General features: G+C 39.7%; 2 protein-coding genes across 4 annotated transcripts in view; one reads left to right on the top strand and one right to left on the bottom strand.

Annotated features, from left to right (window-relative positions):
* PUS10 (pseudouridine synthase 10) overlaps positions 1-8,488 on the bottom strand; it is a 33,234-nt gene extending 24,746 nt beyond the window's left edge. Inside the window, exons 1-4 of one of the 3 annotated variants that reach the window (XM_048060723.2) lie at positions 8,360-8,488; positions 7,231-7,367; positions 5,374-5,640; positions 3,505-3,591 (exon numbers count right to left, since the gene is read on the bottom strand). In XM_048060723.2, coding sequence (XP_047916680.2) covers positions 3,505-3,591; positions 5,374-5,640; positions 7,231-7,356 — 480 coding nt within the window. In that variant the 5' untranslated portion in view covers positions 7,357-7,367; positions 8,360-8,488. Of the gene's footprint in view, positions 1-3,504; positions 3,592-5,373; positions 5,641-7,230; positions 7,368-8,105; positions 8,299-8,359 lie in introns of those variants that run through there. The other 2 variants (XM_013182135.3, XM_066995374.1) reach the window with 2 other exon arrangements.
* Positions 8,444-15,500, top strand: PEX13 (peroxisomal biogenesis factor 13). The gene is made up of 4 exons (XM_048060726.2): positions 8,444-8,600; positions 10,308-11,005; positions 11,447-11,572; positions 12,097-15,500. The coding sequence occupies exons 1-4, from the start codon at positions 8,527-8,529 to the stop codon at positions 12,390-12,392; spliced, it is 1,194 nt and encodes a 397-aa protein (XP_047916683.2). The 5' UTR covers positions 8,444-8,526; the 3' UTR covers positions 12,393-15,500.
* The last annotated feature ends 198 nt before the right edge of the window (positions 15,501-15,698 follow it).

Here is a 15,698-nt window from a genome sequence, read left to right as displayed (position 1 = left end):
TGCCAATTTAAACAATCTCAAATTCCTTGATTTAAAGCACACTGCAGGTTTGGTACTCCGTTGGGTGGCTAATCTCACTCCCTTTCCCTGTTTTATAGGGGCACAATTACAAACTAGAGAACACTTCTGCGTGTCAGAAAACCGACTGCACTACAATAAGACCACAGGTCAAATCTCATCTCCTCTCTCCTGACTTCAAAAGTGAAAGAAAATTAAAGAAATTACTTTTCCCCTTCAGTTAAGACGAAACAATAGATTAGGGTACTGTGAGCACAGAAGCCAAAAGATCCCAAATTCCAAATCACATTCAACCAGTCCCTCTACTCCTATGCCTTAATTCCCCTGCTCTGCTCTTTCCCAGCTGTACGCGAAGCAGGGGATTGGATCCCTCTACTTCATAATTACTTTATGTTTGTGAAGTGGTTTGAAAATGAAAAATGCTCATTACAGAGCTCAAGCCTGCAGGGCAATGCTTAACAGCAAACATATTTCTGAAATACACTAGCACAGGCACTATATTGATTACAAGCTGCAGGATATTATTCTAATGCTATCTGAGGAATCACAGTGGCAACCGTTGAAATACCATGTGCAATCCCAGCCACAGCATTTTTTCTCTGTATTAGAAAAGAGCTTCGAGATGGGGAATTCCATGATGAGGTATACACAGTCCTACAGGGAGTAATGACTACAGATGCTATTTGCATCAATGTCCTTGTAGCAAGTACCAGGATGATGGATCACAACTGAGACTACAGACATAGCTAACAGTTACCCTTTTGAAGGGCATGACTCACTTCAAATTCTAATATAGTTGTCTGACATAAACTTGGGACTCTTGTATTTATGATTTATTTTAATCAAACATCCTACTTGTAGGAAGAGGTGATAGCTTCTTTGCATTACAGTTACAAATACTATGCAAATGTAAATTTTATGTCCCCCTATCCTTCAGCTCCTGTCCTACATTTTAGGCTTGGCAGGATGACAACCATCATAATTAAAGTAGTTGAAGGTAATATTAAAAGGCAGTTTCTGATTTTTTTAAGTAAGTCAGAGAAAATCTGTGTGTCATACAAAAGGTCAATGGGAGGGAGTCTGTCTTTGGGGTGTCCTTTTATGATAAAATTACATGTGTTCTTGTAGAGTGCAGCTCAAAGAATTAATAGCAAAATTTAACAAAAGATCATCGTTTCAACACAAAACTTCTTGAAACATGGCAACTTCTGTTACCTGCTGCTTTTCTGTAACTATATAGCAGGAACTGTTTTTACCACTTAGTTTTTGAAGTGGTAAGTGGATAGGTGCTAAACAAAAACCCATGATTGTAAACACATTCTCTCTCATCACCACGATCAACCATTTTCACCTCTCCAGTTGGAACACCGCTGCACAAACAGCTGCTTTAGCATTTGGCAAGACTGAAGGTGTGGAACAGAAAAGACAGAAGGAACCTTCTAACACAGACCTGCTTCCAGCTCAACTGAAACTGTTTCCAAAGAGAACAGACATATTTTTAGAGCTTCCCACTCACTCATCTCATACAACCTATTCATTTCTGGACCCACCCCACAGCTTTTATTCCCTTTGTTCTACCAAGCACTGTAGTATTGTTTGTTTGCTTGAGCATAAGAACCAGAAACCTTACCTGGAGCAGACGGACAGCTTAACAATCACATCATCTCATCCCTTTTATCAAACTAACAGTTTACTGCGCTTAGAAGAAAAAGTTATTATAAAGTAATACATCTGGGTTTCTACTAACCGCGTTTGTCAAGTCAGTTTTCCCAGTCCACGCCGAGCATCATCAAGATTTCAGTCAGCAAGAGGAACTCTCTGAAGCAAACTATTATTTTTTTGCAAAAACATTTGCAACCAAGACGGCCTCAAAACCATACAGAAACACATGCCCTACTTGTTCAGACCAGCGTGAGAACATCAGCGAGCTAGAACTGCGATGCAATAACTCCCTCTACCGAGGCATTCTGGTAAAGACCCACAAGGACGCTGCAAAAGAGCAGCAGCACCTAGTTTTTCTCTCCTTGCCTCTTAGTTATATACATAAGCTATGGGGAAAATATATTTTTAAGCTAGATCACTCACTGTCACTACAATAAATAGCGTAAGGAAGGTAGACTGGAAATTGAAAAGACCTGATCAGTGGCACCCTGAAACTAATAAGGCTTCTCTTTTTTTTTTAAACAAGTTTACACTTCTATGGTTAACCCTGGGAATCAATTTGGAGGAATTTTGACCAACATTTGGAGTTCTGCACATGCATGCATCCATGTACTTACCTAGCCTGAAAGTGCTTTATTTATTTATTTTTTGATTAATCTCATTTTTTTTGGATGACCATAAAATGAAATGGGAGTAAAGAGACTTCATCCAGACAGAAAGCCCAAAGCAATTTGTTCTGGTATTATTTTACCAGACATAGTGACAGCTGAGGTGAACACCCCAACCATGCTTAATTTTGGATAGGAAGTAGACAGTCTGATGTGCAATCAGTCTTAGAAGTAGAACGTATGTCAGCACAACACGGTTATTGCACTGGAATTTGCCTGAGAAGCAAGAACTAACAGTACTATTCAACACTAAAAGTGTACTAGGTAGTTAAACTATCAAGCTGTGTGGAATGAGAACAGTCGTCACCACAGATCTATATGCAAATCCAGGAAGACTTCATTCTGAAGTTTCTACTACATCTTACTATGGGAGGCATCTATTTTAAAGATTTCCATGTTGCCCTTTGCAAGAGTATTTTTGCATCACTTTATATTGGAAAGCAAGGAAACACGTAAAACATCTCACAACTCAGCAAAAATTGTCACTTTATTAATCAAGTTATACTATAGTTAGTATTCTACCTTGATTTTCAAAGAAATTATCTGGGTTATATACTGCCCATGCTACCATTATCTTTTGTAATTAAATGACTGAAATGTAAACAATTTAAGTTTGATTAGAATTGCCATCAAAATCAGCAGTTTTACAACTCCTACAACTGTAGTTTCACAAATCCAGACTTTCAACAATGCCCAAGACAGGTGAAATACATATTTTTACATCGTTTAAAATGCTGTGGAGGTAAAGAGTTTATCTTCAAATTTCTTCATTTGTATTCTGCCGTACCAATTATCATTTATTTCAGGAAAGGCACCAGCTGTGCAATTCCTTCTCTAAGAAGATCCACAAAGCAGAATGGGCATCTGTACCAAACGGAACAATACACTAAGGGTTTGAGAAACTCTTCTTAGTTTTTCAGATGTAAAGTAACTCCTGGGCTAACTGAAAACTGAAGTAACTCAGACACTTTATTAATTATAATAATACTCAGCAAAAAGGAAGGGGTGAGCAGACGTCACTTCTAACATGTGTTTAAGTTTGATTTTTAATTGCTATTATTTGAAAAAGCAAATGAACAACAATCTCCAGTTCATACCTTTCACAGTTATTTTCTTTAATATGCATTTAAGTTATGAAAATATATCTGTAACTTACCTCCCTAACAGACAGCTGTGGGGGTAGTGACACAGAAAATACAAAACTGGTGAACTGGTAGTCAGCAGAATTAACCTTTTCACACACCTGTAAGGGAAGGATTTTAATGTTAATGTTAAACTACAGCAATGGAAGTGAGTAGATAATCTTTTAGGATATTCTTTATTCTAGCATCATCACTGTAAATCCATATTAATACACATTCAGAGAGATGCCAAACACACAAACTAGACTAATCCCTAACAACTTATTGAAATATAAGCCCTTTTTTTAAAGGGAAAAAAAAAAAAAAGAAGACACTAAAGAACTGTTGTTCTTATTGCTGTGGTATTATGAAACAACAAAACTCATTATTTTATGGTTAAAACCAATTGTATACATAAATCTTGGCATAAGGAATTATACCACTGTGACCAAAGTCTAGAACAGTTGACTCAGAATATTTTTCTTCATGGCACTGATATAATTCTATGACAATAAAAATGTTAAGGTCCTGGGATAAGACAGGAACAAACAGGTTTCCACAGTAATAATTCAGTCAGTCTTCAAAGTAACAGAATAGAACGGAATGTTTCATCTTTCAGTTTACGACAGAACACCTACATTTTCTCAGGATTACTATACAACCACTACAAATAAGTGGGAACTTCGCCTAGATTTCTACTGTGCTTTGATACAAAAATCATGTTTGTCACTGGAAATAAAGCGAGAACCCAAACAGGCATCAAATGTTTTCAAGTAAGCTAGTGAAAACTGATGGCTACATGTCTCTACTGGAAGGAAGCTTAAACACACATGGAGAAAAAGAACAAAATTTCAGCGATTTTAGTGAATGTTAACAAAGACAAATTACGAGCTTTCAAGATGAAATCAACATCTCAAATAAGGAAATTTCCTCATAAGAGAATCTGGTTTTGTGGAGCCTGTAACAAATGCTGTGAGATTTTCCATTGCTGTGCAAGAGTGTATCTCCAAAACAAGTCTTAAAAGTAGGTTCAGTAAACATATATGCACTCTTTCAATGGAAACAAAAAAGAAGCATCACACACTTCAACAGAAACTATATACTACGCTTTCTATTTAGTCCTAGTTTTTTTATACAGTCATGCTATTAAACCAAATTCTTGGTTTTCCTATTAAATCTGTTAGACTCTTCAAATGCAAGCAGAATTTTTTAGCTGATATTTAGGTTTGTCACATAAGCAACTTCATTGCTCAGAGATGTTCACAACACTCATTATGCCTGTACTCTCCTAATTCATATTTTCTTCAATATCTACAATCTGTTGTATCACTGAAACATTGTCTTCCTTTGTGACTTTCTAAATAGTACTATATGGTAAAGAAATGTTCCTGCTATATTAGGAACACTTAGTCAAGCTGAAGAACACAGCATTTGATGCCCCCTCATTTTACCTTTATATAGCAAAAAGTGAACAGAGATCATCATTTACAGTGAGGTTTTATTTGTACTGTATGCAGCTGAACCTCAGGTTATCTCCTAAACTCATGTAACTACATATCTGTTAATCTTTTTCTTAGGAAAATAGGTTTCTATCAGTCATTCCATTGCACCTGCACTGCTATTTTTGAAGTTACATTATGAGAAACCCTGGGTAAAATATGGTCACACTGACAAATTCTATTCTGCAGCTGCAGAAGAGGTATGCAAACACTATGTCAAGGAGCAGTACGTAGTTGAATGGCGCCACCTACACTTCAAATATTCAAAATGGGTAAATGTTTTGCTCTTTCTCTCAGTTGTTTAACTGTATGTATGGTGTTTTTAATCACCAGCTCCCTGCTGCAGGCCCCAACATGCAAAAGCTCCTAAAAAGTACACATATAGATTAAAAACTGGTTATTTACCCTTTTGACAAAGTCAGCCTCGCAGAACTCCTGAAGAATTCCCAAACACACATTGCAAACCTCCACAGTTGAGTTCTCCACAGCAGCATTGTCATCATTAACCAAAGGAATCTGCTTGAGCACTCCATTCTGGTTCAGATCATCAGGCACCTCTTCTGTGTATTCAAGTCTGATTCGCTTACATGGTGGATCAACTACGCCAAAACCAGCTGTATCTTCTTTTTGTTGGTTATTTTTCAGGAATTCTTTCAGATCCTTCATCAAATCCTAACACAAACAGAAGGATCCTACTGTTGTTGGTTTCACCTCTTTTATCAAATGCTGTAAAAAGCACTTACATGTCTCTGAAAGGCAGTAGCAACCACCCAACTTTAGTCTTTGTGTATGTAATTAATACCTTTTAATTTATACCAAAAGACATCTGCACAATTAAAAAAGCTACAAACTGTATTTCTGTCAAAATGTTACCCAAAGACGTTGATTTTTGCTGAACAGACTTCTTTACCATCCAAGAAAAGTGGAAACATTTTACAGACTGACTTGCAGAAATTCATTCATCATCAACCCCATTGCTATTCAATGAAAACAGGTGTTTATTGCCTTTTTGTCATTTAGATTATGTAAGCATTTAATTCCCCCAACTCAATTAGCCAAGATGACTAGGAAGAGAGTTGGCCACTACAGTATGAGAAGAAAATGAGAACAGATAAATGTGAGGGTGAAATTAAATGCACGTGACAGAGGAGGAACAACTTCATGTAATGAGAGAAGCCTACAAATATTCAAAGGTGTGTTGGTGAGGAGAGAGAAGAATTAACTACATGTCTGTAATTTAGGAAGGGTGACATATAGAGGTAAGGTATAGTTCAGAAAAAAAAATTATTAAAACATCTCCAATAAAAAAGAGAGTAGTTACTGCATAGTTACAGCTCACGAGGAAAATTGGGTAGAGCTGCAAAAGAATGAAAAACAGCATGTGGAATGAACGCTTCTCAAATGATTGAAAGAAAATGGAAAAGGATAAAGAAGAAAAATTTGAAAGATGAATTCTGGAGCGTCTAAACTTGAATAAAGGTGAAAAAAATCAAAACAAACACCATAAGATGCAAGCGTAAAGACAAGGGATTAGACCAGGTAAATGGCAATGTTTATTTGGCCTACATGATGATACCTCAGAGATATGAGGTACCTACCTCAATATGGTAGAGGAGCAAATAGCCAAAACCAAGTTGAGACATGTCTAATACTAGAACACGGGCAAGAATAATTGTGCACAACTAGGAAAAATTAGGAGAACATTGAATTTCAGCAGTAAGATCTGCTAAACAGGATACCTAATAACACTCTGTTTGACTGAAAACGGTAAATTTATCATTCACCTGTGCTGTGCCATTCTTTAGTTACAGCCCCCCATTCAATTCTACTGAAAGAAAGAAGTATGAGGCAAAAGTACACAGATGGTTCCTTCTCTGTATCAACTGCACTGACACACAGAATCTTTGCTACTTAATACATTAAAGGAAAAAGAAAGGAGGGAACTGTCATAGCTGCACTGCTATGCTAAGTGATAGATCCGTGCTGTGCAGAAGCTACTCTGCCCTGTTTACCAGTATTTCCAGGTAACATGTAGCAACTTTCTCAGTCAATGTTAACATCAAACCCACAACAATTCTTGTATTCTACCATTCTTGTCATTTCTCAAATTTGCAGTGTAGCAGTCATTCTCCATAACTCATTCTGCAAAGCATTTTCCTCTCAGGCAAAGAGCCCGAGAACTCAACATCGTCTCCAAGGAGTGTGCAAAGAACACTGCGTTTATATGTTCACACATTCTAATTAGGAATACAAAGAACAAACCTTGTATGGATGTCTGTAAAGTGTCTGTGATCCCACACGGCAGAACCTGAAAATACATCGTGGGCAAGTGCCAGTGTTCAGTAATAGCTGAACAATTGGTTTGTCCTTTTCTGTTAGCGAAGACATGCTGGATAATTCTAAAATTAAAAGAGAAAAAAAAAGGAAAAACCTAAGGATAAACGTAATTCAGCAACTCAAGGATAAAAGGACTCGTATAACTCCCAGTGAGGTACTCACACTTACTGGCTATCTAGGAAACTTGCGGACGCATATAATAACTACAATTGTTCACACCAAAGGTTCAATTAGTGTACTGTCTTCCAAAGCAGGGACAAACAGATATGACAGGGAAATGTGTGTGTGCAGGGCATACTACCTCTGTCAAGTGCTCTCTGTCTCCAGTTCTCTCTGCTTTGGGGGACTTTTCCGAGCTGCCATCATTTGTCTGTTGGTAAACTAACAGATCTTTCATTAAAACCATCTCTTGTGTCTCCCATATTTTTGTCATTGCCTCTGTAACATCTTTTATCAACAAATTCCATGTCTATCGCCCAGTGGCAGACGAAAGACCTGATTTTATTTGGGGTTTAGCTCCTCTAGACAACATTTGATGTCACCCTAGGCTTTGTATGGCATGAGATGGTGTGAAGCATGGTATGTTGGCACTCCCCACACCACTCACAGTTTATTAAATGTCTAACGTCCGTTGCATAGCATTAGAAATACCTCAGCCATGGAAGACCTTCACAGAATAGGGAAAGTTATTAATTCAATTATTTTCCACGAGATTTGGATTCTTTATGGTCGGCTATAAAAACAAGGAGTATGTAGAAAACTCGAAATTATATTTTAGAAGGAAAAACAAACAAACGTACTTTCAGACACTGCCTAACTTAATTCAGCTTCCTGCCACCTGAACGACACGGCCGTGCCGACGCCTCACGCCCTCACCGCCAAGACCCGGAGACCCAAAAGGAAGAAGCCGGGGAGGTTCCTGGGGAACCCCCGCTCCCGGGGCGGCTCCGGGAGCCGCTCCCTCCGCGCCCCGCTCCTCACGGCCGCCCCCAGGCCGCCATAAGCCCGCGCGCCTCCCCTCAGAGCGGCCCTCGGCGCGGGGAGCCGCGCTCACCTCGATCCGAGCCGGGCGCTGGGCGGGCGGCAGGGCCGGCCGAGGGCTGCGCAGGGCAGGGCGGAGCGGCGGAGCGCGTCGCCGCCCGATTGCTCGGTGCTGCCGCGCCCGCCGGGGGCCGGGCCGGGCCGGGCCGTGCCCACAGCCGGGCCCGCAGCGAGGCGGAGATGGCGTCGCAGCCGCCGCCTCCCAAGCCCTGGGAGAACCGGCGGCTGGCGGGCACCGTGGCGCCCGCCTTCCAGTGAGTGCGGGGCAGCCGGGGGACGAGCGGCCGCCGCCGGGGGTCGCCTGCACGCCTGCGGCCCGGCTGGGGCTGGGGACGGGCGGCTGCCATCGGCCCCCCGGAGCGCCCCCCCCGGCCGCCTTCCCTGAGGGCGGCTCAAAGGTCGGGCCGGAGCCTGAGGGGCTGGGGCGCCCCGGGGTGGGCTGGGGCCGTTTGTCGGAGGTTTTGGGGAGGAGGAAGGTGTGCGCGGTGGGGAAGCTGAACCCGGGTGGGAAAACACGCCGCTTTGGCTTGGGAGGCCGTGGAGGTGCGTGGGCCTCCGGGGAGCGGGGGAGCTGCGCCTTGTGAGAAGGGGGGAAGGGGAACTGGGGCATCTGGCACCACTACCTTCGTCTGGGTGTCCCGAAAATACAGCGTGGGATGTTGTACGGTTCCTTTTTTTTTTTACCAGAAATCAGTGCTTGATGGTTGAAGATCAGCCTTGTGTAGCATGTTTGGCGCTAGCGGTAGCAGTTAGAGTGAGTTGAAACTGGGCAAAAGGTGAGCCCCAAAGTGAACTTCCAACAAAAACTTTCTGCTTCCACCACAAGCTGAAGCTTGCTGAGTAGAAATGTAATTTTTCTTGGTGGGATTATCTAGTTCATTTTAAATTGCTTCAAGGAGCTTAAAAGTGAGGTGTCCTAAGGTGACTATTGGGTGCGTAGCGTGTCTTCTGTGGTAATACCTTATTCTTGCTTCTGTTTTTAACTGTTAAGAGAGTTAAAGTTTAAGATGGCAAAAGCAAACATTATGAATATACAAATATTATACTCTGTTTTGCAAACTGTAGGTTTTGCTGAGAGGAAGTTGTTCTGTATCTTACGTGTAACTGATATAGCAAGCATGTTTCATATTGAAATGAGCAAAAGCTGGCATCTGGTTGATAGAAGTCAAATACCAACCTAGTTAGTACTCAGAGACTTACTGCAAAGGGCATAGATAAACCAACCGAAATTTACAGGCATGCAAATGGCTAGAAGTTCATTTAATTAAAAAAAAAAAAAAAAAAAGGCTCGTAATACCTCTTTCTGCTAACTGATAATGCATTCAATCTCTAAATGTTCTGCATAAAGGTTATTAGAAAGGTTAGGTAGAGAAGGAAAAGCAGGGGACCCTAAGGCCTTGCATATGCTGTATAATTGTTTGGATTCTCAATTAGGTCACACCACCCTCTTCTCTAAGGGTGGATTCAAAGGAGCTGTCAGACTTCTTTCCTCCTGTACCATTGGCTTATTATCTAGGAGAGATGAGAACAAGTATTGGAAATAAAGCTTTCATATTGCAAAATGTTCTTGGTTGCATGTATAAGACAGTCTTGCATGGAGATAAACAACTTTGGTGTTACAGCATCAGGTGCGATAGATCTGGATGCAGCATTTCCTGCTTTCTTAGTCTATATGATAAATTAGCTGAAGGTTTTTCCATCTGTATGATTCAGTTGGGTTGCAGTTCCATCCTTACAAAGAATATCTCATGTTTTTTTTTTTCCTGAAAGACCTGTGTTTCTTGGCTAAATTTTTTACTTCTTACAAACATTGTGCAATGTACTGGGTGTTTGGCTACTAAATTCCTCACCCTGGCACTACTGAAACGCGCTATCATATTTATAGTTAGTCCAGACCTCTGAGGAAAACGAAAATGCAACCTTATTTTGAGTACTGATCTTGATTGTCTGAATTTGTTTAGGTCTCCTGACTTGAGTGACAACTTGCTGACCAGACCTGGACAACCCACAGTTGCACGAATACCTCCACCTATTTTGCCAAGACCATCACAGCAAACAGGAAGCAGCAGTCTGAGCACTTTCAGGCCAGCCTATAGTAGTTCTTTTACTCCAGGCTATGGTTCATATGGAACCTCTTTTTATGGAAGCTATAGTCCTTACAGTTATGGATATGGTGGTTTGGGTTATAACCGCTTTCGTACAGATGATATTCCTCCCAGCAGGTTTGTTCAGCAGGCTGAAGAGAGCAGCAGAGGCGCCTTTCAGTCCATCGAAAGTATCGTGCATGCATTTGCCTCGGTCAGCATGATGATGGATGCTACATTTTCAGCTGTGTACAACAGTTTCAGAGCCGTGTTGGATGTAGCCAATCACTTCTCCCGCCTCAGAATACACTTCACAAAGGTGTTTTCAGCTTTCGCTTTAGTGAGAACTATAAGATATCTCTACCAGCGTCTACAGCGGTTACTAGGTTTGCGGAAGAGCTCTGAGAATGAGGATTTGTGGGCTGAAAGTGCGGGGACAGTAGCTCGTGTTGGTCTTGAAGACAAGGCAGCTAACTCAGCAAAATCCTGGCCTATTTTCTTGTTCTTTGCTGTTATAATGGGAGGTCCCTATCTGATTTGGAAACTGCTTTCTACATACACTGATGAAGAAACAGGTAAGATGATGTGCTGTGTGAGAGAAGTGCAGAGTATACGTTCACTTAGTTATCACGTGTAAAGATTAATCTTATATTTCAGTAATGGAAGTTAACTAGATACTGGGGTACAATTTTAGGCATGTGATACAGGTAACAGCCTGTTTAAATAGCCTACTCTTGAGTTAGGATGCAGTTTTTTGGTATGCCTTGTATGATTCAAAAATTACGGTTTCTTTCTATTTCTGTGTCCTTTCTATGAGATGCGTCAGCTGAGGAGGAAGGGGGGGATGCTATTGGGTATGTTGTCTTACAAAATCATGATTTGTTTGTTACTGCTGACAGTTCTCTGTCAGAATTTTTAGTGAGGCAGTTAAGGTGTCTTCTCCATTTTTATTTTATTAAAAACAAACAAGCACTTAATTCAAAGCAAGTAACTTCTTAACTTCTATTTGGAAACAGTGTCTAGTAACTGGGCAAGTGGCGAAGATGATCATGTAGTTGGAAGAGCAGAATATGACTTCAATGCTCTTTCAGAAGAAGAAATTTCTTTCCGTGCTGGTGACATGCTCAAATTAGCACCCAAAGGTAAACTTTTAATCTTTTATTTGTTTTCTAATCATATGTCCCCCCGTTTCAGACTGTAACAATATGACTTATTTCACAAAAACAAAACACCTTGTTGGACCCAACTCCTCATCGCTACTGCTTTTTTTTTTGTCCATTAGTTATTACATGCGTTCTAACAAAGCCCACTGAATAATTTTGTTCAATTTCCCTAAAGTATGACACAACCTAAACTTACCCAGGGAGTACTTTGTGGTTACTGTCTTGGCTATTTCTTCCTCATGTGCACTGTACAACAGTGAAAAATATTTTTCCTGTGAAAAAATCTGATGGTGTCAACAATTTCAGCTTCACAGTACTCTTCAGAATACCTCACCAATGCAGATCCTAGTCATTTCTCCTGTGAACTAATTTGTATCTGCCTTTTATCACAGAGTTATTTTCTCTGTGTGATTAGTTGTCCTCTACCTCCTGGTGTATTTGTACCTCAACTGCAACGTATTTTGAATTGTTTTGTAACAATGCATTTGTGTTTTCTTCTTCAGAACAACAACCCAAAATCCGTGGTTGGCTTTTGGCTAGTTACGATGGCCAAACAACAGGACTTGTGCCAGCTAATTACATCAAAATACTGGGCAAAAGAAGAGGTAGGAAAACAGTGGACCTGGAAAGGATTACGGAGCAACGGCCATCCTTTGTCGGCACATCTGATAGAGGATCCACTGCTGCTGTGACTTTAGAGGAGCAGGAAGCTGCTTTTGATTCTGTTTTTGCTGGAAGTAGTAAAGTTCCTGTTGCATCTGACTCCACTGTAGTCAGTGGAGAGAAACAGGGACTCTAAGGCACTTTCATCAACAAAGCAACTGAACTATGATTTATTGATAAAACTTAGGGTATGTTGAAAATCTGTATTGTAGTGGAACACTGATGGGTCTTCACCAGTTATTGCTGCTACTGACTGGTGAAGGGATGGAGAGATGATTGCTCAAATTTGTATTATTTATTTTTGGTTGACCTATGGCTGTATATTAGTGACTCTACCCAACCACCTGGCAGCAGCTGTAAGATCTTGAGTCAAGAAAAGTTGAGGTGCTTATGACAAAGCAAACAAACAAATGAGGACTGACCTGTTCTTGTTAAGTAGACAAACTGTTGATGAAACCTGGAGATTAATGTCCAGTCTTCATTGGAATGTCAGCTTGACAAGATGCCACTTCAATAAATGTGCAAAGGGAAAAAACAGATTTCTGTAAAAAGCCCTCCAAAACTGGAGGCTGAGTATGATAAAATAGTGATAGTGCATTGTTTCCCTCTGAACGGAATAAGAATTGCAAGAGATTTAGGTGACACAGCCGAATCATTAGAAGATATCAATTGCTTGCTTTTTGATAAGAAGTAGGGCTTCTGACATAAAGACCTTAGCTCTTATCAAAAAAAGAATGTGACTCGTGAAAAAGAAGGGGGGGTACCGTGGAGGATGGATTAGGAATTACAGAGGAAGAACAGTGAGCCTTCAGCAGTAGTTCTAACTTTATTATTATTATTAAAAGAACATTAGAATGAAGGGCATCACTTGGTCAAGCGCTTTCCAGGGCACTTACTGTCATTCCCTTCTGTAGTAAACTCATTTGTCATCACTCCTAGCCATGTTGTGTTGTAGCCTGTTTACTGCCTGTCAGTAGCCTATCAACTGCCATCTGCATCTCTTTATTTTTTTTTATTTTTTATTTCTTTATTTTTTTGGTTTTTGTTTTCAAGAATGTCAAAATACCTATGCTGCATTTTTAGTGCAGCGGTCATGCTTTGAAGTGTGTGGGGGTTAACAATTCCATTGAGTGGCAAAGAAAAAGTAAAGTTTCTTGTTTAGTTGTCTCAATTAGCTAAGTTCTTGGAGTTAACTCCTTGTGCTGTCTTTCAGGTGGTTAATGTTGCATCTGCCCATACTATTTGAGGGCTCTGGTTTATCAAAAGCCATAAAAGCATTAAGACTGTTGCAAGTGCTTGGTATTTCTTTCATATTGGTGTTTGAGAATTCAGTATTGAAATACAGTTTTTCTTAATGAAGCAAAGAATAATTACAACTTTTTTCCTTGAAAATATATATATGTGTGTGTGTGTGTAATATATACATACATATAACATGTTGAGCTTCTGAAGGTTAGAGCGGTGGGTAAAATACCTAAAGCTTGTCTTTATCACTAAAATAGCTTTTTATTTTAAAGGTACTCAAAAGTATTAGTAAAAGTAGGACATGCCCTTTGCTTAACTGATCCAGTAGTTTCAATTTGACTGTTTCTACTGAGATCTTCAACATCCATTACATATTAGCAGAGCTTTCAGTATTTATATTTTAATTGCATTTGCTGGCCTTGAGTTACGAGAATCCTGTTCACCACGACAAATCTATGACAAGGAAAATTGAAGGGAGCATTGCGTTATTGAGGTAGGGTGGCTGAAAAGATGCATCCTGTGCTGGAACCTTGGATTTTAAAGTAACCTCTGAATGGCTGCTGATAACGAGCAAGAATTAAGTGGTTGTGCTCGGATATTGGGAGTAACCATTTTTACTAGATTGTTAGATCCTCAAGTGCAGAGGAAAAGGAAAGAGTAGTTTAAAGGGGAAATGGGAAACTAGAACTAGGTTTAAAACAGAACACGTTCCTGAGACATTTCTTTGTGTATCAGGGCATTGAAGAATTTTTTCTGTATTTGGAAATAACACCTGTTGTTGAAATAAAATTAGCAAACAACCCTGAAATATAAAAGCGGGGTGAGGGGTGGGAATGAGGTTGTTAAGTGTACAGTTCTGCTTACAGTGTGTATTCATGGAGGGAATTAGTTTACTGTTGTGAGTTTTAATTGACGGACTGTCAGCCTCTCTCGTGTCAGTGGAAGATTTCAATCAGAGGAAGGGTCTTTTAAATAAATGAATAAATGAAACCCAAACTTTTGTGGAATATCCATTCAAGTAGACTTCTGTTTATCTGCTCAGAACAAGTTGGGAAGACAGTACCTCAATGTTCATCAGAAACCTTAAAACTACTAATTTTTAGAAAGATGGATTTAACACTCACATTTCAGGTCATAATATTTTTGAAAACATTTTTTTAGTAGAAAAATAGGTTATAAATAACTTGTCTTCACAGCAGTTCAACTTTAATCTACCAATCACTAACTGTCATAACTACATCTGCTAAATCCTGACAAGAGTTTTGATTCTTTCAATCTTGTGATTACTTTAATACGAAATGAAGGCTCTGAGGAAATGAAGTTATTTAGCTCGCAATTAACTGTATTGGTTGCAGAAGGGTGTTAAAAATAATTGAAGTAAAATATATACTGTTTCAAGATTTAGATTTTTCCTTTTTCTTTGTATGTACAAACTAGCATTAGGAAAGGGTGTGAATTTCATTGTCTACATCTCTGCCTGTACGTCAGCCTACAGAAAAACCATCTCAGTGAATGCTGATTGAAAAAGAGAGGCTGGTTGACAGGCTGCTCAAGACTTGTGCAAGTTAAGAACAGTGAGAAGACTAAAAGGAGGAGGTGCGGCTCCAGCTGGAGTATGTAGAAGAGGAGATTAGGAAAGAGGTGCAGTTGAAATACTGCTGAACTGAGCTGAAGTACTGCTGAAATACTGCATTAGGCAATTGACTCTTATTTTAAGATCTGTAAGTACTGAGCTACCTTTATTATTCTTTGGCACTACTTGTATACCTGTAGCAGACCTAGAAGGTTCTAACAGACCTACAGCATTTGCTTATATAAAATTTTAATCTTTTTTGAATGTTATTATAGACTGTTCAGCATACCAACCATTTTGTGCTTGAATACTATCTGAACTAATGACAGCTGCCAATTTTGACTGGTTCTCTGGGTGCTAGCAGTACATGAATGTGCACATGTTCAAAGCTTCGCTCAGGTTTCTGACAAATAAATTATAAACACTTCTTTTGTCTAGTAGAACTTAATAAAATTGTCCTTTCTTTGCACAGGTTCAAAAAATTCCTTCTGTGGAACTGGACTGCATCTGAGCTAGTAAGATTGCTTTGACGTATTGGTCATATTGGTGAAATGTAGTAGTCAAGTAAATACAAAGAAAAGAGTTTCTTATAAATCTGATTTGTCAGTGAAAGTTTTCCAAAAG

This window comes from Anser cygnoides, chromosome 3 (genome assembly GCF_040182565.1).
Source record: "Anser cygnoides isolate HZ-2024a breed goose chromosome 3, Taihu_goose_T2T_genome, whole genome shotgun sequence".
NCBI classification, from domain to species: Eukaryota; Metazoa; Chordata; class Aves; order Anseriformes; family Anatidae; genus Anser; species Anser cygnoides.
This window is presented reverse-complemented; position numbering and strand designations above follow the sequence as displayed.

Bases quoted from the DNA above. Each gene is read 5' to 3' on its own strand.
- PEX13 (XM_048060726.2), top strand. From the start codon at position 8,527: ATGGCGTCGCAGCCGCCGCCTCCCAAGCCCTGGGAGAACCGGCGGCTG. The intron at 8,601-10,307 runs GTGAGTGCGGGG...GAATTTGTTTAG, and splicing joins ACCGTGGCGCCCGCCTTCCA to GTCTCCTGACTTGAGTGACA. The intron at 11,573-12,096 runs GTAAACTTTTAA...TTTCTTCTTCAG, and splicing joins GCTCAAATTAGCACCCAAAG to AACAACAACCCAAAATCCGT.